Source organism: Onychostruthus taczanowskii, unplaced genomic scaffold (assembly GCF_017590055.1).
Source record: "Onychostruthus taczanowskii isolate IOZ18803 unplaced genomic scaffold, ASM1759005v1 scaffold27, whole genome shotgun sequence".
Lineage (NCBI taxonomy): Eukaryota > Metazoa > Chordata > Aves > Passeriformes > Passeridae > Onychostruthus > Onychostruthus taczanowskii.
The window spans coordinates 8,970,799-8,995,340 of record NW_024500017.1 but is presented as its reverse complement, the minus strand read 5'-3'; the positions used below and the strand labels follow the sequence as shown (position 1 = coordinate 8,995,340).

At 35.9% G+C, this 24,542-nt stretch overlaps 1 protein-coding gene across 1 annotated transcript in view; it reads left to right on the top strand.

Moving 5' to 3' along the window:
* The first annotated feature begins 6,540 nt into the window (after nucleotides 1-6,540).
* Nucleotides 6,541-24,542, top strand: part of DNAAF11 (dynein axonemal assembly factor 11) — a 35,055-nt gene continuing 17,053 nt past the window's right edge. Inside the window, exons 1-9 of the mRNA XM_041407577.1 lie at nucleotides 6,541-6,581; nucleotides 10,298-10,465; nucleotides 12,474-12,551; nucleotides 14,357-14,529; nucleotides 15,513-15,712; nucleotides 16,834-17,019; nucleotides 19,828-19,905; nucleotides 22,586-22,651; nucleotides 24,284-24,353. Of these exons, the coding sequence (XP_041263511.1) occupies nucleotides 6,572-6,581; nucleotides 10,298-10,465; nucleotides 12,474-12,551; nucleotides 14,357-14,529; nucleotides 15,513-15,712; nucleotides 16,834-17,019; nucleotides 19,828-19,905; nucleotides 22,586-22,651; nucleotides 24,284-24,353 (1,029 nt within the window). The 5' untranslated portion in view covers nucleotides 6,541-6,571. The remainder of the gene's footprint in view (nucleotides 6,582-10,297; nucleotides 10,466-12,473; nucleotides 12,552-14,356; nucleotides 14,530-15,512; nucleotides 15,713-16,833; nucleotides 17,020-19,827; nucleotides 19,906-22,585; nucleotides 22,652-24,283; nucleotides 24,354-24,542) is intronic.

Sequence of the window (24,542 nt, the reverse complement as noted above, 5' to 3'; positions counted from 1 at the left end):
GGGCTGAAAGTGAAGTTCGAGAGGATCTTTTTTGTTTCTGAAGCTGTCAGGATTCAGGAGATCAGTGTATGCCAAGGGCACCAAGACAATCTGGCAGACCTCAGCCTTTGAACTGGGTACACTGGAAGTCAGAAACACCACGGCACAACTTGGACAGCCCTAGTGCAATGACAGTCCCACTTTTTGACAGATGATGTATCAGTTTGTTGCTATGTCTCTAGTCCCTAAAACTTTGGTTTTACCAAAGCCACCAGGTCAGGACCATCGTGCTGCAAGCACATGCCCCAAAGTTCTGCTTTCCCTCTTCCTGAATAGCTTAGCCCTGAGTCATAACAAAGCTGTTCCTCACAGGAGAAAAACACACTCTGAGAGCTTCTCAGCAGCAGGTATACAGAGAATGCCTCTTCTATGCTCATCACAAGTGAGAAGTCACCTGCTCAAACAAGTAGTCCTGCAGCTTAGCTGAATTTGCCAAATAGGACCTACTGATAATACTTATAAGAAACTGTGATTTAAATCAAGACATACAAAAATGTATTCTTTTTTTCCTTACAGAAAATAGTAAGAAATAAGGAACAATTGGTGAGTACATGTTTAAATTTAGAAAGAATTCAATATTTTTGGGGATGAGTCTTATTATGGAATAGGGTCCAAACATACTAGAAAGGTTCCATGGACTTTTTATTAAAAGAAGGTTTAGCTACAGGACTCTTGCCAGTTTTCACTGCAAATTACTCCACTTTGATGTCTACAACTCCTTTTTTATTGCATTTGGATTGTATATTTTCTTTCTGTTGTCTGGCAGCAGTGTTTAAATAGTGCAAGCTGTTAACAATTGCTGTGCTTCAGCCCAGAAAAAACATGTTTTTCAGTAACAAGCAAAACAAGTCTTCCATTTCCCAAGTGTGAACTGAACAGCAGGACCAGGTGCTGTGCTGCTCTGAGCTGGTTGCATTCCACTGAAGCAGTGAAGCAGCATCAACATGAATTGGTCCAGAATATCTGAAAAACACTTAGACTTTCTTCTATTCCCTGTTCTCTTTCCTCACACTCGCACTCCAGTTTCTGTTTATCAAGCATTTCTAAGCCTTGCTGCAGCTCAAACCCTTAAAAGAAGAGCACTGATTTATTTGTACTTGGAGTTGGTCATCCCAGTCCTGGCTCTGTTATTTCCTTTATGTCTTTACTTTGTACAGTTCAAAATGAAAAGAAGGAACCAAATGGAGCTGTGCCCCATTTGTTTCCTTATAGTGGGGATAGAACAGCCTTCTTCATCAGTTTCCTGGTTGAGTGCAGTTCAGATTCTGAGATCTAAAGGCATCTGCACAGCTGCAGATACAACCTGGAAAACCTTTCTTTCAGCTCTTAGAAGGAGGCTGTTAATCCTGAGAACAAAGCATTTTAGAAAGGAGTGCAGACATTTGATCACTTTGCCTATGGTGACAAAATGTCCTACTCACAGCGTGCCAAGCTGGGGGCACCACCTATGGCACTTCTTAAAGTCAGTGGAACTGTTTGTGTAAAGGGCTGAAACACCAGAGCTTGAAAGCTCACTCTGGTTTTGAAAGCCACTGTCAGTGTTAACCAAAGCAGGTGCAACAGGATGGAGTAGAGAACTTGGCAGTTGTTGTGTGGCAGGACTAAACTAAACACAGATTGACACAGGTTACTGCAAGACAGGACCTTCCACAGTTCAAAACATGCTTGTCTCTTGCACTTTGTAAAAACTTAAAAGCAGAGTTGTTACTTCTGTGCATTTTGAAATGAGTTCAATAACAGTTTTCATTTTTCCTCCTCCTCCAATTTATTTTCATCAGCTCTTCAGCACTGAACTCCTGGATACCTCCTTATGGCCATAGTTACATGTTCCTGTGGGGGAAAAAACCCCCAGATTTTATAGTATTCTTCCTCTAAAACATAATAAATTTTAGCTTTATTTTTCTTCTGTTCAAATGTAAGGCCTTAGTTCTTGGTGACTACCTGAAAGAAATCACACAAAAAAGTGCTGTATCTGTAGTATCTTATCTCAATAATATGAAAAGTGTTTTGTAATTCCTGTGAAATATTTTTTTATAAAAACGATGTAATCCCATATTTTATATATTAATTTCTTGTTATAACATGCTATCAAAGATAATGGATTTGGATAGTGGCTGAGTAAATGTGGTAACTGATATATTATGTAACTAAAACAGTCTTTATAATACTCATCCTCATATTTAGTTGTAGTTAATGCACTTGAATAATATTGTAAGTGTTAAATAATTCCTCTTCTTTATTTAAAGTACAGAGACAGCTGAGAGTAAATATCACTAAGTAAAACATGTAAATATTTTGTTAGCTTTTATGCCTATTGTAAAAAGTCCATTACTAAAATAATTTTAAAAGTAAAGGATTGTAAAGATTTTTAGTATTTAAATAATCTCTTGAAATAATAATCTGGAAATTTAAATCCCATTCTGAGAGAAAAGTCTAAGACTGTAATTACCCCACAGTCTTCAAAGCAATTACGCTGAAAAATAGAAGAGTTCACCCTAAACTCATTAGTTCACTGTAAACTATCAAAGAAAAATCTGATTGAGATTGAAAAAAAAAAAAAAAGGTTAACAATAAATTCCTATAATCTGTCTATTAATAAATACAAACTGTAAATTAGAATTGTTCTGATCTGGAGTGAGGGAACTCCTGGGACATTTTCTCAATTGGAGTTCAAGGGGTAAAAATAAAATGCTCAAAATGCTCAGGATCTATTAAGATCTGCCTTCCCTGATATTCGTGGATGTTGAATTAACAAAGTTCTAGTCAGTTACCAGACTGGCTGGCTGGCAGTTCCCTTCTGTATATTCCTATGGACATAAAAAACATGCCTCATCTTTTTTCTCTGAAAAGAGGCGCAATCATATGTTTTTTCCTGTTGGATAAAAAATTGAAGCCAGGATTTTTCTGATACAAAACTGAAAAAAAATTTCCAACCTAAATTTGTAAATCCAGACTTTCAGAGGTAGTGAGTATTTGCAGCTTCTGGTAACTACAGTATCAAGCCTAGGATAACAGTGGAATATAATTCTCTCACAGAAAAACCACTTATTGATTAGTGATTAACTTACACACATACTAACAGAGAAAAAAAACCTAGAATTTTTGGGTTTTTTTTTTGTCCCCAGTGATTAAACATTTACTCCCCTTTAATATAGCACCTTATTTAGAGAAAATAATCAAATAGAAGTGCTGAGATGTAGATTTATACCCTCTATGCATTTTTTCATACAATTTATTGCTTTTTAAATATCTATGATATTTATCATTACACGTTGTCTTATTCTCTCTTACTTCAGCTGTGTTCAGCTGAATTTCAGGGTAATTCCTGAGTATATATCATGTAGTGCTTTATAGGGGGAATGTTCATGTGGAAGATGATAATATTGATGCCATTCCCTAATTTTTAATGTTCCTGGTCTGTGAGCAAGTCTGGTTTGAAGTTATCCTGAAAACATTACTCATAGAAGCCAAACCGCAAAAAAATTAATATCTTTTATTTAAGTTATATGGAATAAACTACACGGTACAGAATACAGGTTATGACCACTTAGTCCAGGTCTGCAAAATCTGCTTTTTGATGTACATTTTTATGAATTGGCTGCACTATTTTATAAACCTCTTTGCATGTTTCTATATACACTGAGCAAAACCTACTTCATTTATATTGTTTCTTTTTTTATGGTTTCTCACACTGCTTTGTTTTCCCCCTTTCTCTGGCATTTCTATATCAGTAAAATTTTTCCTGTTCTCATTTCTTCTCATATTTGAGTGTTTTTCAGTAATGAAGATTGTTATTGTTAGAAGTTGCTTATATTTCAGTGAATTTCTTATTTGTGAGTACATGTCTTGCCCTGCAGATTGTGTGCTCTTTGGGTGAGGGTTTTTTGGTACTTTAGTGCAAACATAAAGCCTTGTTTTGTACTGGTGACTACATTACCTAGCACCATAGAAAAATAAAATAAAAAATAGTATTTGAAAAAACCAGTAATTCAATATGAAATAAATAAAAATACATAGGTTTAAATTCTGAGTGGTTATCAATCAGCTGATTTACACCAGCTGAGACTCTGAGCTGCAGCATTTCAACAGCTTTGTCCATGGATATCAATTTTCTGGGGTTGGAGCACCTTACATGATTGTATACACGGACAAAGTCAAGACATGTTCAAAATACTTCTGTATTAGTTATTGTAATAATGATGTTATAAAGCTTATTTTTGTCATTACATAGAAATACATATTGCATTGTTTTACACATGTAACAAATAAAGTTGTAATTTATTAAACTGAATGGTAAACTGAGTTTCTTCAGGACAGGCATGCCGGAGGTGACTTGTTCTTCCTTCATCTCCAATGTCCTGTTTGTAATGTGGTTCTTTACTTTATCTCTGGCATGTGCATTGCTTCATGCTAGGATTTCAGGCTTGTATTGCTGAAAATTCTTGGTACATAATTAAAAAAAAAACAAAACCAAACAACCAAACAACTATGTGAAAATAAAAGAACACAGCAAATAACATGCTCCAGCACCTAGCTTTGCTCTGCGTGTACCAGACCACCAGGTGAGGACCGGCGTGTTGCAAACACATGCTCCAAAGTGCTGCTTACTGTCTTCCTGAATAATTTAGCCCTGAATCACAAAATACCCTGTTCTTCACAAGAGAAAATCAAACACATTCTGAGAACTTTTCAGTCACTGGTGTACAGAGAATTCTACTTTTGTGCTCATCACAAGTGAGAAGTTACCTGCTTGAAGAAGAAGTCCTGCAGCTGAACTAGATTTGTCTAACAGGATCTATGTACATACTGATTAAAACAAACTATGGCTTAACTCAGGACACAGAGGTACAACGGCTTGGATTGAAGTTGAGCTGGGGAGAATGGAGAAATAAAAGGAGAGTGGATTTAGATTTGTCATTATGTCTCTCTATCCTACTCTGTTTAACTGGCAAAAAGTTAAATTATTTTCCTCAATTGAATCAGTTTTACCATGATGGTAATTGTTGTTTGATGTCCCTGCCCTTATCTCAATCCATGAGCTTCTTATCATATTTTCTCTCCCATCTTCTGCCTAGAATTTTTGGGATTCTTGGTACATAATTAAAAAAAAAACAAACAAAACAAAAAAAAACAAAAAAAACCCAAACAAACAAAAAAAAACAAAACAAAAAAAAAAAAAAAAAACCCAAAAAAAAAAAAAAAAAAAAAAAACCAAACTGGTGGGCATCTGGCATCCTGCCAAGTCATCCCACTCACCAAGCCAACTTACTTATTTGGTAATTTAATTAATTGCAGATTTTAAATTCCTTTCTTCAGAACTATCATCTAGGATACCTGAAAAAAAGGATGAACACTTTCCCCCCTTGATTTTAGCTTAACCAAATAACATAGGTATTTCAATGTTATACAATGTAAACACAAGGATTAAAATACTGTACACAGAGAAATCAAGATTTTTTCCTTGTTTGAAATTAATACTTTGATTGTGAATTCTGCTCCCAAGCAAAAAAATATTACTAGCAAATAATTATTATCTGAAGGGGTCTGCAATTTGATATAGATGTGTAGGGAGGAGGATTAGTGGCCCTTCTTTAATGTCTGTGATTCTGTGCTGGGTCACATCCAACCATCTGTGTAAACCTCGCTGTCCTCTGAGTGGAGTTGTTATTTATCCCATCAGATAGGTCAGGACAAATACTATGGAGTGAAAGTGCATAAACTACTCCTGCTCCTTTGTGTCTGATCATCTCCACAAATCTCAGGAGCATTAACTCAATGGCACCTTCATACTCCTCTAATTTGCAATACAGATAGAAAGCTGCAGAGCGGCTGTGCGGAGTTGCATTTACATCAGAGGTAAAGGGCTCAATTAATGAATTTGACCATTGTAAAAATGCCTACTGCCTTATTTAAATTTATAGGTGAATTTCCTGTTAGTAGAAGATGACCTTCAGGTTTGATTAGACCTTTAGGTTAATGAAGACAGGTAGGAACTACAGACTGACTTTCCTGATGTCGCCACTTTGATCCGATGCTGGTTGTGATCCAGAATTGGAACCGGTGGCACAGGGAAGTGGTGGAGTCACCATCCCTAGAAAAATTTGGTAGAGGTGTAGATCTGGCACTGGGGGACATGGTTCAGAGGTGACTTGGCTGTGTCAGATTAATGGGTGGACTTGGTGATCATACAGGTCTTTTCCAACCTAAACTGTTCCATTTTGTACAAAGCTGTAAATCACTGGAACAGGCTGCTTTCACAAACAACGGAAAACAAGCTTTCAGACCAAAATGTGTGAGGCAAACTAGTTGACGGATAGGCAGGAGTGGGACAGAAGTGTCATGCAAAGGACGAGACGTGCGTTTTATGCCCGAGGAAAGGACACCGCTCTCCGCCTGCCGAGGGAAGGCAGGGCCGGCAGCCGCAGCTCCGGTCGCGGTTCCGGCGAGGCCCCGGCGCCGCCCTCAGCCGCCCGCGGCCGTTGCTGTGGCAGCGCTGCGCGTCCGGCAATGGCGGCGGCGCCCGAGGGCGGCCATGGTGCGCAGTGAGTGTCGGAGAGGGCCTCTTCCTTCCCTTCCTCTCCCCGGGCCCTGCCCTCCTCTCCCCGGGCCCTGCCCTCCTCTCCAGGACGGGCCCCGCGCCCTGCGCTCCTCCTTCGTGTCCGCAGAAGGGCGACAAAACTGGGGTAGGGGCTGGAGCACAAGTCTGATGGGGAGCGGCTGAGGGAGATGGGGGTGCTCAGCCCGGGGGCTCAGGGGAGACCTTACCGCTCCCTGCAATTCCCTGAAAGGAGGCTGTAGCCAGGGCGCGGTCGCCCTCTTCTCCTGTGTGACAGGGCAAGAGATGGCCTCAAGTTGTGCCAGGGGAGGTTTAGCTTTGATGTTGGGAAAAAATTGTTCATGGAAGGGGTTGTCAAGCACTGGAACAGGCTGAGCAGGGAGCTGGTGGAGTCAATACACCTGGACTTGCTTAAAACTCATGTCGGTATGACATTTAGGGACACAGTTTCATGGTGGATTTGGCAGTGCTGGGTTGTACTAGATGATCTTAAAGGTGTTTTCCAATCTAAACAATTCTCTACTTCACGTTCTTCCCTCTTGCCACAGTTGTCTCCCGTCCCCGCCATCCCCACACTCCCCTGGCAGCTCCCTGCCCTCCTGCCTCTCTTGGATGATTGTCAGAGTTTCCTCCTCCCTGGTAATAACACCCATTTTATCTCACCTGTAAAGCACAGGGGTTCCTTGCCTCCCCAAACAGCCCTGAGGGGGCCAGCAGTGGGGACTGGGGTGGCCCAGGTGGGGACCCCTCCTTGCGTGGGGCAGCCCCTGCAAGGGAGGATGCTGGATAGGATGGCTTATGTCAGAGCCCAGGTCTGTCAGATGTGGAAAAACCCCAAATGAGGTACAACACTCTATACTGGTACTTATGAATTGATCATCTTTTACAGGTACAGCAGTGTGACCCAAAAGACTGAGTGCTCACACCTTTTACTCATGAAAAAGGAGTTCCCTTCCTCCGTGATTTTTCTTGTAATCTGTTTTGATTGTATATTATCACTGGACTGCCAGTCCCATGCTGGGCTCAAGCAGTGCTTTGGACAGGAGCTCCTTGTCCCTGCAGGAAGCTGGCAGGTGCCCTCTTGGAGCAGGCACTGCCTGAAGGAGAATGACTTTATCTCCTGAACAGCACAGCATGAATTTGAGTCTTAAAGTGGTGGCATACTGCACTTTTCTGAAATGTAGCTTTCCCCACCATCTCCTGATACACCTGCAGCTGTCCGTTTGCTTATTCTTTCAATTTCTTTAATGTTACCCTTAATTTCTGCTTCCTTTTTTTTAGTAAAACATGTCATTTTTGGAAGCTCGGGCATTAGAACTTCAAGATCTGTTCTCTCCACTTGATTGATGCCATCCCTCCTTTCCTCCTGTGTTATTGGGAACCTGGGAGTAGCTGTGATCTCTCAGGTTGCTGCTCCACTCTCCAGTTACTGCACACAACACCAGAAAATCTGGTTAATGGACTTTTTTGTGAGTTCAGTGTGTTTGTCAGTGTCCTGGAGATGCTGTTATTTAAAATTTTATGTAATATTTGTTTTCTCTTGCAAGCTTGTTTCCCTCATTCCTCTTAATGAACTAGGTCTTACACAAAATGTCAAATATTCAGACAGTTCCCTACAGCAGGATGTCAAATTAGGTTTCTAAAGCTTCACTGTAGCTTCTATTGTGAAAGATAGTCTCTGCTTTGCAAATCATCTGTTAATGAAAGTGGACATTTTTGTAGAATTGCTGCAAAAATAATTTCAATTGTCATCAGCAAATGGAAATTGGGCTGCAATTAAGCTTTCAGTAATAGTTTGTATGACTTCTTTTTGTATAAATGGTATAGAGCATAATATTGCCACCAGTGTGTATGTATGCACATTGGGGAGTATTGTTTTCCTGCTCAAAATTACCTGGTAATAGAGGCACTGAAAAATCTGCAGCCAAACACAGTAATAAGCAGACTTTTTTTTTCTTTCAATTTCCAGCAGATTTGCCAAGTAACTTAATAGAAATATCACCGTTTTTTCATATTTACTGTGAAGACTGAAGTATTTAGTCACGATTATTGACCTTTTTTTGTCTCTTTCTCTGTTACTTTAATCAAGTTCAAGTGCAAGGGAAGATGATTGTTCAGATGCAAAACAACCTGCTCAACGTAGTTAAAAAGGACAAAGACACCTTTCCCAACATGGTTTAAGTGCAAATAGGTTCCCCCCTTCAACCAATATCTGTATCTCCACATTTAATTCTGTAAATTAATTCTGTCAGGTGAAAGTCTTTTGAGAAGAAGGGAGATTTAAGTCTGGACATATATAAATAAGATAATGTAATAAATATAATTTATATTATATTATATTACATTACATTATACTATGTTGTACTAATATTATATTATATATTTATACTATATGTTTATATTGTTTATTAATATTATATTGTAATATAATATAATTAATCTAATCTAATCTAATCTAATCTAATCTAATATAATATAATATAATATAATATAATATAAATACAACCAGTTTCACCCTTTCCTGTAGACTGCAGATGGAGGAGCTGTACAGACACATGAGAGTTTGGGCTGTGTAGGTACATAGTTTGCTGGTCCATGTGAATGTGTGCAGCCATCCCAGGACCAGTAATAAAACTGGATGATTTCACAAAACCTCCCTGAGACAAAGAAATAAAGAGTACTTTTAATTAATGCATGGTAGGAAGTTTGTTTTCACAGATCTTTATATATTTTTTTCTTTTTACTTACTGTTCTTCAAATCCTTTTTGTAAGGCGTGCCTTTTTTTAAGCGTTAAAAGTCATGAAAATACCTGTGCTAACTTGATGAAACCCTGTGTTTTTCCTCAGTACTTCACTATGGTCCAGTGCTTGTCAAGGAGAGGAAAATGCTGGCACTTTTTGGTGCAGTGTGCTGGAAACAAAGTTCTAGCATCTAGCTCAGGAGTGAGCACTAGTTCTTGTAGAATTTCTCTACCTTCATTATACAGAGCCTCTTCACTGTTTGAAAGACTGCCTGGCATTAAATATTACAACCTGATAACTGAACCCAGGTCTCTGGTGTTTTTCAGCCCCTGAAACTCCTTTGCCAGCTCTGATGAGCTGGTCGTGCCTAAGAAATATCAGGTATACATTTCATTCTAACATAAACATTTATAAGCCTGAGTTAGTTATGTCATAAAAAATATCTGCCCCCTTTCAGCATTTATTCTACTTATTTCTGTGCACGCTGTGCTGCTGGAAGAATATGATGACACACTGTAGTTTTCATCCCCCCCACCCCCTGCTGCTGTCTGGGATGTGAACATCTGGCATCTGGAAATAAAACAGCATAAAACACTCCACTACTTGTCTACATGAATCAATCTGCAACCCAAGCTATGCTGAAAATAGTGGCTGCTGGATTCATTTCTGCAAGGGTTGTATCACATTCTTATGGAAGACTCAGCAGTTTTCATATGGATCTTTCCAAATGTTACAGGTGACATGATTGTGTTTCACAGATGTTTGTTGTGGCAGAGTGGGTCGAAGCTATTTAGTACTTGATATCTTGATATCTTTTCTGGCAGATTTTGTTTTTGTTGTCATTTCTGCTGGGCTATTTGGTATGGTGGAACAAAATATTTTAATGATTTTATAATTTGCTCATAAGTCAGATGGCAGAAAATGATTAAAGGGAAATATGACATCTAATATTTCTTTCAGTCACTGAAGATCTTGTTAGAAGACGTGCAGAACATAACAACTGTGAAATTTTTTCACTGGAAGAAATCTCTTTACATCAGCAGGAAATAGAAAAGCTAGAGCATCTTGACAAATGGTGTCGAGATTTAAAAATTCTCTATCTTCAGAATAACCTAATTCCAAAAATTGGTAAGTCTTTTGTCAGTATGATTCTTTTAAAATGTATTCACATTCATAATTTTGAAATCAGAAAAAAAAAGTGTTCTGTTATACTTAAGGGAATGTGCTCCTAACAAGAGTTCCTTTCCTGGTTTCTGTATTAAATTTCTAAGAAGCTCAGAAATTTTCAAGGGAAATTTAAAACTAAAAATATACTACTGAGATACAAGTCACTGAAACACCTTTCAGGGATTAAACTTTCAAAAATTAGGATATAGTTTAAATATCCCATCTTGTGGCAGAGAGTCAAAGAATTTACCACATACCATAGACTCTGATATCACTGGATTAGCTCTTTCAGCCTCTTTTTAAAATTTCATTGTCATGCAAATCATATTTTTTTGGTTAACATTGAACTAATTTTTATTCAGATAAAATACTTGCTTGTGTGCATGAACCAAACTTTGTGCAGCAAAGCCTTAATGGTCTTCCTGCACCACAGGACAAGATATAATTTCATATGGTCTGGTTTAGTTCCATATTGGTTGATGTGGCATCAAGCTTTGGGCTAGAAAATCTTAGATTTTACACGTATTGTCTAGATGAACAACAAAAAGTTGAAAGTGTTCAGAAATTATATTAAAATATCTCTTTGAAGTTCCTTAAGAGAAAGACAAGAATACTAAGGTTTTAGGAGGAAGTTCTGTGCTCAGAACTTGTAAGGCAAATCCTTTAAGTTTTATCAAGGGACTCATCAGGAAACTGTCTCTAAAGTGAGAGATTTAGATTTAGCATTTCCTAACATGGAGGAATCTTCTCTCAGAGAGAACAAGTTTTTTGAACTGCTTTTTGTTTCTTTGCCCCATTACAAGAAGGACTAAAATAACTTGGTTTTCTCTCTGTTAATGAGTCCTTAATATGACACAAGATTTCATCTTGTGGTTTTTCTGTCAACACTCAGGCCTCCTTCAGGTTACCACAGGATACCACATTGAGATTGTTGCTTTTTGAACACAAAATTTTTTCAGCAATTTCATTTATGAGACTAGCAATTTTTATGTTACCATAATCTAACTATAGGAGTTGAAAAAGTATGCAACTTGTTGATTCGTATATTCTTGTATAACATGACAGCTTTCCGAGGTCATACCTTAATAACAAATGAAAAAAAAAAACCCAACCCTAAACCAAAAAACAACCAAAACAAGCACCACCAACCCCTCCCCACACTATAGGGGAGACCAAAAACATTGTCAACAGGGGCTGTGTTACAAAGTATTGAAGTTGAGAAGTTAGGCTTCCCAGTGGATACCAGCACCTCCTTGCAGAGGACACAGCAGTTCCAAGCATGCTCCTGAATATCATAGAGAAATGGTTTATATTGGCTCTGCTGGGCTGTGTCTTTTCTCTTCTTAAAGCAAACCTTGATGCAGCTCTCGAGATCAGCCCTGCCTCATGAGCTGGCAGGAGCTTCTCGGGCATCCCCTGTGCACATGAGTGGTACCACTGGCTTCTACACAGCTCTCCCATCATACAGAAATACAGAATGATTAATTTCATTACAGAAATATTGCAATAAAAACAAACATCTGAACTAAGCTACACAAGTTCTTACTGAGAAATTGATGTCAACGTTTGTTTGTGAATTATGTAGAAAATACCTCTCCAAGTTCTCAGTAAACTGTAGTAGGATTCATGTCACTGAATTTGTAGATATCTCACATTTCTCAAGATGGAATGTCTCACTCTGCTTTTTCACCCATTCCTCTTGAATTAGAGATGTGTTTTATGGATTTGTGATAAAAATGTGTTTATAACTTTCCTTATTTCTTTTTGCTTTTTTATTTTGTGTTTTCAGAAAACTTTTTTTTTTTTTTAATTAACATTAAAATATTAATGTTCAGTAATGTGGTACATATTCTGATTTGTCCTTTCCTATTTTTCTGCTTCATTGTTGCTTTAAAGTAAAGAAAGCAAGTGAAACCATGATACTTTCCAGTGCTGAAAACTGAAATAATCCATCTATGTTTTGTTACAGAAAATGTGAGCAAACTAAAGAAGCTGGAATATTTAAATGTAGCTTTGAACAACATTGAAAGAATTGAAAATCTGGAAGGTCAGATTTTGAAAAAAGTCATTTTGCCTTTTCATATTAGAACACTTAAGTTGTGACTTGGTGTAAAAGAGAGTGGAAGCCATGAACCATGCCCACCTGTAGGGGTATTTTGTGGATATGTAGAAGATCCTTGGGTGCAGGGTTTCAGTAAGTTCTTCTTTGTAGCAAGCACTTCCTACTGCTGAATGTTTCTCTTTTAAGTTTCCTAAATGTCTCCGGGTCACGTTTCATCTTCAGGAATCAAATGTCACACACAAGAAAGTTTTGTGCTCAGCACAGGTTGCACTGAGGGTCTGAGTTTTTTTAAAAGAGGTTTTCAGAGGACTTTTTTCTCTTTCGTGGTTGAGGTTGAAATCCTGTCTGTTTTATCTGTGTTTAATCCTTTATCCTGTCACTTTTGCACATTTCATGTACAAAATATGGCATTTTCCAAGATTAAAATTGAAGACTTGGAGCGACCCATAAACACATTCCATATTACTTGAATAATTTATGACTTGATTGTTTTTTGTTTCTCAGTTCTGATTAGGCCAGTTGCTGAATCTTTAATGTATCCACCTTGACAAAGAAACAGTTAAAAAAAACCCCAGACAAACTGATAGGTTGGTTGGTTGGTTATTTGTATGTGTGTGTGTGTGTTTTGGTTTTGTTTTTCTTTTGTTGGTTTAGTTGGGTGGTTGGTTGGTTGAAGTCTGCAAGCTGATTCAAGAGGATGGCTTAAATAAAAAACAAGCAAATATACTAAACAAAAATTTGAAAATTATGAAGAAGTAGGTAATATAGTACATACTTGGGAATTTGTTGAGAAAGTTGCATTTATTTTCATGCCACTAAATTTTAAATTAATCTATCAGGTTGTATTATTTATTACTGTGATTTGTCATTTACTTAGGAGTTACAACCTTTGGGATTGGCCCTTGCATAAATTTGGGTTATTTAAATTCCCTAATAAATTGTTCTATGTTGTTTACTTTCTTACAACTCAACTGTGCATAAAACTTAGCAGATAGACCAGGAAAGGAAAGTGATTACAGTGATGTGAATCAAAGTTGAGCTTGCTCTCAGCTAAACTTTTTACTCTTAGAGTCAAGTTTATGACTCATGGACACATTATGATTAAAGGAGAGGCTAATAAATTAAAAAATCAGATTTTCCAGAGCATTTTGTTATCTAATTTAGAGTTTCTGTTTGTAATGAATTGTTTTAGTACCAACACTTTCTCACCAGTGTTTGCAATTTAACCAGTGATAAAGTATTTACAATGACAGCTGAGTCCACAGAGTGGAAAACCTAACTTGCAGTGAGTTTTTGGGGAATCTTATCTTTGTACTTGAATAATATTATCAGAGATTAACCATACTCAGAACTGAAACTCACAACTGATCCTGCTGTCCTTAAGCAATTAGATTGGATTTTAGCCATATGGTTGAGACTTAGTTGAGAAGGAGTATCAAGGCAATCAGACTGTCAAAAAGTAAATCCAGTTTATCTGAAAATTAAATATTTAATATCTTGTCTGTGAATGTCAACAAAGTTTTGATACTGATAAAGCCAATAATGTTATGGTATTTTGTATTTTCTTGAGTTTGTTTTATTCCTGTAAATATTGTAAACTCATAAACTTTAGCTGTGAGTCACTCTTTCACTCATAAAGAGTCTTGGAAAAGATGAGTTCTGATAGAATGAAACCAGTTTACAGAACACAAATGGAGACAGTTTTATATACAGTTGTGTATGTGTATGTATATATATCATGTGTACATGTTATGTTATGGACAAATTGAATTAGAGTTTCTTTCAAACAGGCTGTGAAGAATTGAAGAAACTTGACCTGACAGCAAATTTCATTGGTGAACTTTCCAGTATTGAATCCCTAAAATGCAATATTCATCTGAAGGAATTGTTTCTAATGGGTAACCCATGTACTGAATTTGAAGGTTATAGGCAATTTGTAGTGGCAACTCTTCAGCAATTAAAAGTAAGATTTTAAAACTTAAATCCAAATAAAACATGAGTACTGTTGACTGAACATACTTATCCTAAACAAAATAAACACCTGTACTTGGAAAGCTAATAGACTTTTTCTTAATGTCCACAGGAAATTAAATTCTATTCCAAAGAAGAAATTACTACAATAAATAATATGATAGTAATTGCTTCTATTCTGATGAAACAACAATTATTCATTAACTTTTCTGTCATCTTTATTGGAGATTCTTAAACACAAATTTTTCAAATGTTTTTTTCAAATAAATATATTGTACAGTTCTGGCAGTTTTTTCCTCATGGTTGTTATATACAATGTATTTTTAAATTATTAGCACGATTGCAGAAGTTAGTGGGTTGTTGGTACCATTCCAACAATATGTACTAAACCTGCAGTGTGAGACAGTAAAAAAATACAAATTGGTGTAAAATTGCACTATATTGCCTTTGCTGGAAATAGACACTTTGAGATTGTGGTTTTGTGCTGTGACTGAACCGATGTAACGATTTCCTGTCAATGAACCAGTCTCAGGCCTGAAATATGTTCTCACAATTTTCCTCAGAGAAGCACAGGCACTGCTTAACTTACTAAGAGTAGATTCAACTTACTCAGTTGGCAATAAACTTAGACATCAAAAGAAGTAATTTTGGGCTGAATGAAAGTCAGACAAAGACTAGAAATGGCTGAAGGGACTCTCTCTACTGTATAGTCTAATAAGACTAATTAAAATTCCTGGAAAATACTAAAAGCAGCTCTTAGAAACACAAAACCATTTTCAGATCTGAATAGCAAGTTATTGTTAATTCTTTGTAATAAAGTATAACTTACATAGTGCTGTTGACATGTGAAAGATGCGTTTCTAATTATAGACAGAACTTAATTGTAAAAATTAAACTACAATTGAATAGATTTCTTGATTTGAATATGTTTATAATTTCTCACATATTTATATTGATTTTTTCCCCTTTGGGAAGTATTTGGATAGTAAAGAAATAGAACGTTCAGAGAGGATTAAAGCCCTTCAAAACTATCCAGAAGTGAAATGGAAAATCAGAGAACAGGAACAAGCTTACCTTCTCAAAAGGGCCAGAGAAAAGGAAGAGGCTCAAAGAAGGATGCAAGAAAGAAAGGATGAGAAGCAGAAACAGATAGACTCTAAGCTTGGATGTCACAGGTAACAGTAAACAACAACAGTTTGTGAGTAAACATTATTCTTTCTTTATTCACAAGTTTGGCTTTTTCCATTAAAGAGTTTATATCATTCCACTTAAATATTTTTGTTCATCTTTATTGTTGATTCAAGCAGAGTTATTTCTCCTTATGCATGTTACCTCTAATGAAAAATATAATTAGTTACAAACATGATTTATTATTGACCTGCAGACACAGTTCAGTAGATTTTTTTTCTCCCAAAACTCCAAGCTAAGTTGTCTGGGTGCCAAAATATTGTAATTAATAGTTTCTTTCAGGAGAACAGCTGGAAATTGTTGTTTAAGGTAAAGCAGGGGTTCCAGAGAAAGCAGCTGTTCATCTATAATTGCTTTTGTTTTAGCATTATCTTCAGTATCTAAAGATTGAAATGGAATATTGCAGGCCTTTGGTGTTGATTTTCCTACTTCTTCCACTTCATGTCACTGACATTACCTAGACAGCTGCAGGATTTTTTTCTGGGGTCATCTTCTATTGCTCTTGCTACCCATTTTATTTTTAATCCCTTAGAAACTGTTTTCTGTTTTCTGCCTGCAGAACTTCAGGCAGCGGAAATTCTGAGGTGTGTCCTCATAGATCACACCTGTATCACAAATTTAGTTTTCTCTCTCTATTGATGGAGATTTACAGAAACTTAGAGCTATGGAGAAAAAAATTATTCAGATGTTAAGATTGAATTTGAGGAGATGCTCATTGCTACCTTATAAATTTCTAATCTGTTACTGCCTAATATTGGGAATTCTTAAACAGCAGATGGACTAAAGGTTTTTTCTCACCTGAAGGTTGTGAGGGTATCTGAAATTTCTTTTTCTGAAATTAAATCTGTTGGACTATCTGTCAGGGTTTTCAGGGAAGTAGGTATAGCCATACTATCACTTCATAGGTAAATGAAAAGCATTATGTGAAGTATGCTTTGTTGATTGACAAAAGAAGCAGAGCAGAGAATGTTCTCCAAATATATAAGATACCATTCTTGGTACGAATTGTACAGTTATTATTGGGTTGAAAAAATATTATTGCAGCAATTTATTAGCAAGTTACTGTTCCTTCATTTCACTGGGATAATACTTCAGTGATCTTGTATAGCCCAGACTCCCCACAGGAAAAACCCAATCAGGCAGAAGGAGATGGAGAGCGGGAAGGATGCAGAGCAGTTGAAAATGATGATGAAGACAGAAAATTTTGGGAAGAGCCTACACCATACACTCCAGAATCTAGATTAGAAACTCACAGATATGTTGAAGAAAAACGGAGAGCTAAAGATAATGTAAGGTACTTCTTTGTTTTAATATCTTTGATGAATTGAAGGAGAAATTTTCAAGGATGCAGAGAACAGGCAGATGATTGCCTGACATTAAATATTACTGAGAACTGACAGCTTAAATCACTGGTGCTTGTTAAAATAGGCTTATACAGTCTAAACTAAATAGTCAGATTGTTCATTTTGTTTTCTTTCATTTTCTAAACTTCTAAACTCCTCATTTTACTTGTCCTCTGTGTTTTTAAATATAATTTTTTTTCAACTTCTTTTTATGGAGTTTAGAAGTTCCATTTTCTGTCAGCTAACTGTTTTGTGTAGTTCAACATTTAACATTCTGCTAAAAATATTTATCCATACAAATATAATTTTTTTTCAACTTCTTTTTATGGAGTTTAGAAGTTCCACTTTTCTGTCAGCTAACTGTTTTGTGTTGTTCAACATTTAACATTCTGCTAAAAAGATTTATCCATATTGCAGATTGTATTATGTAATGCAGGCTATGCTACAAGTTTTTTGCACAAGTGGCATTTCAGGCACTTTTTCCATGTAACTGAGAAATCTTTTTCTCATACTTTATCAAAGATAGTTGTCACAAGTCATAAGATTCTTTTATCTGCTATTTGGCATGGTGAATCTGAAGAAGTTTAGTCCCTGAAAATCCTTTAAAACTTTATAAATTTGTTACTTGTTTTGCTGAACATGCAAAATATATGCAGATATTAGCAAAAACCCCCAGTATTTTATTGCTGCTGGCTTATCAGTTCCACAGACATTGTAAACAGTGTCTTTTTGTTTACAATGTCTTTTTCCTTTATTTTTTCCTCTCTGTCTTCTACTTATATAAGATAATTTGTGCTGGAGATTTTTTTTAGCTGTTCTTTTTAAGGGCTTGCTTTTTAAATTTTTTTTGTCAAGGCTAAGTATTGAAAAAGTCAGTCCTAGGGAATTCTCCAGGAAGTCTGGAAATGTGCATAACTTGTTGCTATTATTAATTCAAGTTCTAGCACTTTCCTGGAAGAACTTCTGTGAAACTCAGCTTCTAGCCAGTTAGAGTTTTGCTGTGTTTGGAAATGCCTTGCTCTAGTCAAAAGCAAATGTATTCCAAATGCTTCCCTTTAAAAATTTAAGGACAGTCCATACAGTATTATAATAAAGATAGAATAATTAATTTCTGAATCTTTCTAAATTTCTAAGGCATTGAAAGTGTTTAAAAATCCTTTCATGGGTCATTTGATTTGGTGTTGAGAAAGTTTCATGGCATCTCCTTAAAATGGTTCACATGAATAGGCAATTTCATCTGGGAACAGATTATTAAAAGCTGACAGGTGGTAGAATATAATTTGTGAGGTGTTTCTGAGAACATGTTTTGAACTTAGTGGTGGTTCATTCACTTTGCATTGAAGTGTCAAGTCTAGGAGTTCAGGTGTGGAGACTAGCAGTCCACAAATCCCACATAAAAGCTGATTTATATTATAGAATAGTGTTTAAAACTTGGATAATTGTCTTTTTTAAACAGACCTTGGTTTTATGTAGTCATTCCAGTAGGTCTATTAAAGTGTTTTTATTTCTTCTTCAAATCTATTTTATTTGTAGACCAAATATATTTTTATGGGTTTTTTTTTCACCCAAGGTGTTCTAAATGTATAATATTTTATATCTATCATTTTATATCTATCATTTTATATCTATCATTAGTGATTTACCTTTTACATGCTCTTAATCTTGAACTTATAGTAAGAAATAGGAACAAAAAAGAAGCAATGCATTGTTGTTGCGTTTTTTTTGAGAAATGTTTTCCCTTTTAATATGGTGACTAAAGTGGTCATACCCACTATATTGACCAGCTGAAGAGTGGATTAATGCAATGTGACAATTACAGTGCTGTATTTTTGAAGAATACTCCATATTTTTACTTAGATGTGAGCAAACTTTTATTTTTCATTTTATTAAGATTCCTTGCTCTTCCTTCCCTTGCTCATAATCCAAATATTTACACAGGAAAATACCAGTATTTCAAGTCTTAATGATCTTACTTTGATCTACTTTGTTTGGGCAGATAAATTTATTGTAGTTGGTTTATTGTACTAAATGATAGATATAGTGTAATTGCTCATAGCTGGAAATGGATAGTGAATATTAAAATAATATATCAGTACATCATCAATAAATCAGGAATATTTGAACAAAGAACACAAAAAAAATGTAATATATGCATCAACAAATTATATGTCTCCCTTTTGGTCCTCCTGTATCCTATTTGATGCTGCTTTTAATCTTTTGACCATTGAAATTCTTTTTGCTGGAGCAAAATAGTGATCGAGAGACAGATGCTCTTTGAAGGCAGGCCAGGCATTTGTTCAGTAGGAGTAATCAAGTGAGCATGAATAGAAATTCTTTAGAATTGCTTGCCCATGCATCAAACCAGTTTTCAGTGGCAACATCTCATGATGCTTTTGACCATTCCTAACTAGAAAAATGTCCCATTTCATACATTTAAGCCATCCATGGTTTTCTTGTGGTAGACCAGACAATTTGATATATTTCTGTTTGGTAATGGACATGGTGACATGCAGTAGAAGTCACTGTCCATGTAAGTTGTGACATTATAAATTATTTTCTCATCTTTAAATAATGTTTTCAATGTGCAATTGGACCTGTGATGCAATCTGTTTTGTTCCTGAACTAAATTGTATCCTTAACATCAAATACTAGACAATTCTTATCTCTTGCCATCCTTTTCTTTATTTTTGCTATTAAACATAATAGTGCCACTTTTTAATGATTTAACCATAAACAATTTTTCTTTCTGTTTTGTTAAGGGAATCGAAAAAGAGAGAGAAGACTGCTTGGACATTGGTCACTGCAGAAGGAAAAGTTCTGAATGTGAATGTGCCTAAGTATGTGAGGTTAAGAGGTTAAACAGTTTTATCTCTCTGTAGTTGATTTGGGCAACTATTTCAATATATGTGACAATCCAAAAATAAGAGGGCTGAGAAATTCTTGTTGCAGTGATTATATTCCTTGTGGGACAACTGTATTCTAAATTTATATTCTGATGTGGAAAAAGAATCAATTGTCATTGCGTTAAGTGTTGAAGATTGTTTAACATCTTTGTCTTTAAAGATTGAAGAACTTGTTTTTCTGTAAATGATATAAGATATTTTAGTCTTTTCCCTTCTATAGTAAGGCTCTTTCTTGGAGCATCTTGCTAATAGTGTAAAAAGTTTAACTGTTGAAGATAAATGTGAATAAGAAGTCACTTTAAATGTGAAAAGATACATCCCAGTAATCTTTCTGGACAAAATCATTCTGTCCTCCTATGACAGGTGTAACACTGGCAGAATTGGGAAGGATAATCAGCTCCTGTGTCAAGAGGCCCTGTGACCCTGAGTGAGGTCTCCAGCAACACAGCATGGGGATACAGAGGAGTGTCTTGTGTTTTACCATTGACAAAGGCGTTTGGATTTTCGGGTGTTTTGGAATGAGTTTCCAGGGATATCAGCCATTGATTTTACTTGAACCAAACCTTCATTTTCTAAGGGAAAGCAGGGGATTGAGTGCAAACATTATTCCTTGTAAACAGCTCCCCATAGGGCCTCCTGCAGCAGAGTGGGATGAGAAAGTGGCCACTTACCTCTCTGCTGTCCTGTGAAGAAGGTTTTCCTTTTAAGACTGATTTAGCTGCAAAACCAAATCTATGAACATGCTTATCATTAGCATGAAGACTGCTTTCTAAATCTTAGAAATTTAGAAGTCCTTGCAAATTCAAGAAATTTTATGTAGTGCAGAGTTTTCAGTAGAAGAGAGAGAGTTAAAGATAGTGGAAGATTTTAGTGTCATGTTTAGTGTCATGTAGAGCCATGTTTAGTGTCATGTAGAGCCATGTTTAGTCTATCTATACCAGAAGATACTTTCCATTGTATTGATATACTTTTTTCAGTAAAAATGTGTTGACTAAAAAAAAAAAAATTGTATCATTTTCTAATCCAAAAAACAAGCCTAAAATAATTTAAATCTTATGTTAATAGAAGTTGCTTGTGCCTCTAAAAAGCAGAGACATTTAGACTAAATATCTAGCTATCTTTTTTTAGAAGAATCAGAGTTCACTGTTAGTAGCATCCCTGTTTGTGTCACCCGAGTTTTCTGAATTTAGTCTGTGGATGTGCCCACATAAAGGCAGACCAATGAGCATTTTTTGTCATGACTTCAACAAGAATGTCACAGCTGTTCAGTGCAATCTGGCAGTGTATTGGAGAGAGATAAAGAATGAGATACAAGTAAGCAGATGGTGTTCTCCAAAGTTTTTGCTTCAACGTGGAAGTCTCATGTCCATAAAAATGTCCAAACTTCTCTGATGTTCTTTTGGAAAGTTAGCAAGAGGGATGTCTGCTTGCTGCTGAGGACAGACTGTTTCTCTTCTTCAGTTCTAATTAAGATTCCTCCTGGAAAATTTTATGATTCTGTCCTCTTGTTCACCCTTTATGTTTTAATGGATTCTCAAGATCAGTGATGCAGTAAGACAGGAAATAAAGCTGTTTTATATTCTTTGCACTTTTCCATTAAAAAATATTCATAAACTACAACCCTTTGTAAACTTTCTTGCAAATTGACTGTTCCGGAATATAGGAGAGCAAAGAGTGAAAAATATATCTATAAAATATTTTTATTGCCGAAAAAATTTATCATCTAATCTGTTAATATTTTGAGCATCTTTCAATTACCTGAACCCATCTTATCTAAGTATTTTAATGTCACTGAAATAGCCCAGATAAATTATATTAAGCAAAATCTTTTCATTTAATACTAAAAACTAATTTATCAAAAGCTTCTCATTTGTAGGTAATTTCATTCTCTTTTCTCTCTGCTTTCATACATGGGAAATGTTTGAGCATATGAGCAGAACTTGTAAGTCTAGACTAGATCTCCTTACAGTTGTAATAATAGATAGCATCAATTTATAACTGTTAAGATTCGTACTCAATTTTAAGAACACAGCCAGCAGTTCACAAACACACAGCTAATACAATCTACAGGCTCATTTTCAACAAATATAAAGCTTATAGAATCAAGGATATTATGCAAATCTTGTTTTACTCTGGAAATGCACAGACAGATTTTCATACTTGGGGCAAATCAATTACTGTAAAAAAAGTGCATATTTTTTAAACATACAATAAGTCTAGAATGACAAAGTTCGTGTTTTTCATGCATTTTGGAGCAGTTTTTTTCTATGAAGATGTAATAGAGCAGACAGGTTTCACCAGCAGATGTCTCTCGTTCTGCATTGTCAGAATAAACTTAATTTTAACTGACCTTCAGCAGAGCATTTTTTTTCTTTTTCTTGTGGTTTCAGTGGGGAGAACAGAAAATAAATATCAGAATGACCTTGGCTCAAATGCCAGTTACTTTTTTCTGTTCATGGGGCAAATTGCAACTGTTTCTGAATAATCACATGACATATTGTATAAATGGTGTTTGTATTCATCTAAAATTGCTAACATTTGAACTATGCTGTAATGTTTGCTTATTCACTCCAGCAATATTTATCCTGGAGGTGTTTCTTGTCATTGTTATTAGGCTTCGTTTCTCTCTGAAAGATGATGAAGAAAACAATCAGATCATCTTGGATCTTGCTGTTTACAGGTCAGATCTTTTTTCCCAATAATTTTTGCCACTCATGAGATGTAATACACAGTGTTTTAATTATACTGCTCTCTATAATGGGGACTTTTCAAGAAGAAAACAAATAATGTAGTGGATAATGGAACCAATCTCAAAACCTGTGCCAAAGAAGTGAAGCTGAATAAGCCAAAGGCCCTTCAGACTGTTCTGTTAATCCTGAATGGAAACTGTGTCTAATAGTCCTTTTGGGAACTGATATTTTCTGCAGCCCACAGGCAGGTGTCTTCCACACCTGTTCTCTTATACGTATGTAAAATCTTTTCCGTTCTTCCTTTGCAGATAAGGGCTGTAGGGAGTGGATTTTTTGCTCATGCTTTGGCCCTAGAAGTGCTTCAGTACAGTTTGTGTGCTTCTAGTTAAATTCTTCTTCTCCCTGAGACAGAGTAGAGTAGACTTGTCTTATTTTCCTTGATTAGTGGAAAGAGTCTATGGCTTGTGCCTACTCTTGAAATGTACCAGAGCCTTGCTTGCAAGAAATTTGGTTGAATCAGGCAAAATATGACAAGGAGGTAGTACCTATACTGCTAAGCATTACAATGACCTTTTCCATTCTTCAGGAAGGGGCTGGAAACCCACAAATGTATCTATCCATAATAGGAACTTGTTACATAAAACTTGAACTAGTTTTATAGCACAAAAATATTATTCATGCCTGGTGTGCTTCCCTTGAAAGTCATTAATTTCCCTCAGAAGAGATTTGCTCTGTGTTTCTGACTTATAAGATACAGATCTTTTTCTGGAACCTCAGAAAATCTCTTCAGGTGCAATAAATTGCTGGATGTACTGCAGAATCACAGAATCATTTAGGTTGGAAAAGACCTTCAAGATTATTAAGTCCAACCTTTGAACCATCATGACCTTGTCAACTACACCACAGCACTAAGTGCCATGTACAGTCATTTCTTGAACACCTTGGGACCCTGGGTAGTCCATATTTTAATATTCTATGCTCACTTGTAAGAAATGCAGACTAAAACATTTGAAAAATTCAACTGTAAAGTAATGTTATAAAAGAAGGGAAATGGGAAATACGTACTTGTGCATTTCCATGAGTCACAGCAGGTGTCACATAGGGAAGAGCAGATGTAAAAGTGGAGCTTTTACAGGCCACAAATTTTGTTTGAAAGATTTAAAATTACTGTGTTTTCTGGGAATAGAAGGTATATCTGTTCATTGTTTTCCAGCAAATTCTGTACAAAAAAAAGGGAATTTCTATTATAATTTTAGTAGGAAAACCTTCAGAAGGAAAAGTAGGAAATTATTTTCACAATTTTAAATAGCACATAGATTAATTTTCATATTAATGTAAAGAACTAAACTAACAGATGAAAGAGCTTTTTGTTTTCCTCAAGGATTTTGAATTCTTGCAGTTATACAATAATTAATGTCATGGACTTGACAGAATTTAGACATAATTATAAGTGACATTCATAGGAAGATCATGGGGTGTTTTTCCCCAAAACTTTAAATCCTAATAGTATTTTGGAAAATTTAATAACTGAAATTTAAGCTTGTGCTTTATAAACCGTGAAAATTTGAAAGAGCTCTATGGTCTTTGTTGATTGATTCATTTATTTATATTTCATTCTGAAGACATTTGGACACTTCTTTACTTGATGTTGATGTGCAGCCAACTTACATACGAGTACTGGTGAAGGGAAAGGTTTGTGATTTCTTTTACATTCATTTCAAATCAAGAGTTCATGTTTGCCATAGTTATTCAGTGGACTCTGGATCTGACTTCTTTAAGTTACCAATCATTTGCATCTATGCAGAGAGAATGTTCTTTCAATACCAGCATCATTTTGAACCACACATAAACTGTGGAAATCCTAACCAGATGTACAAAGCC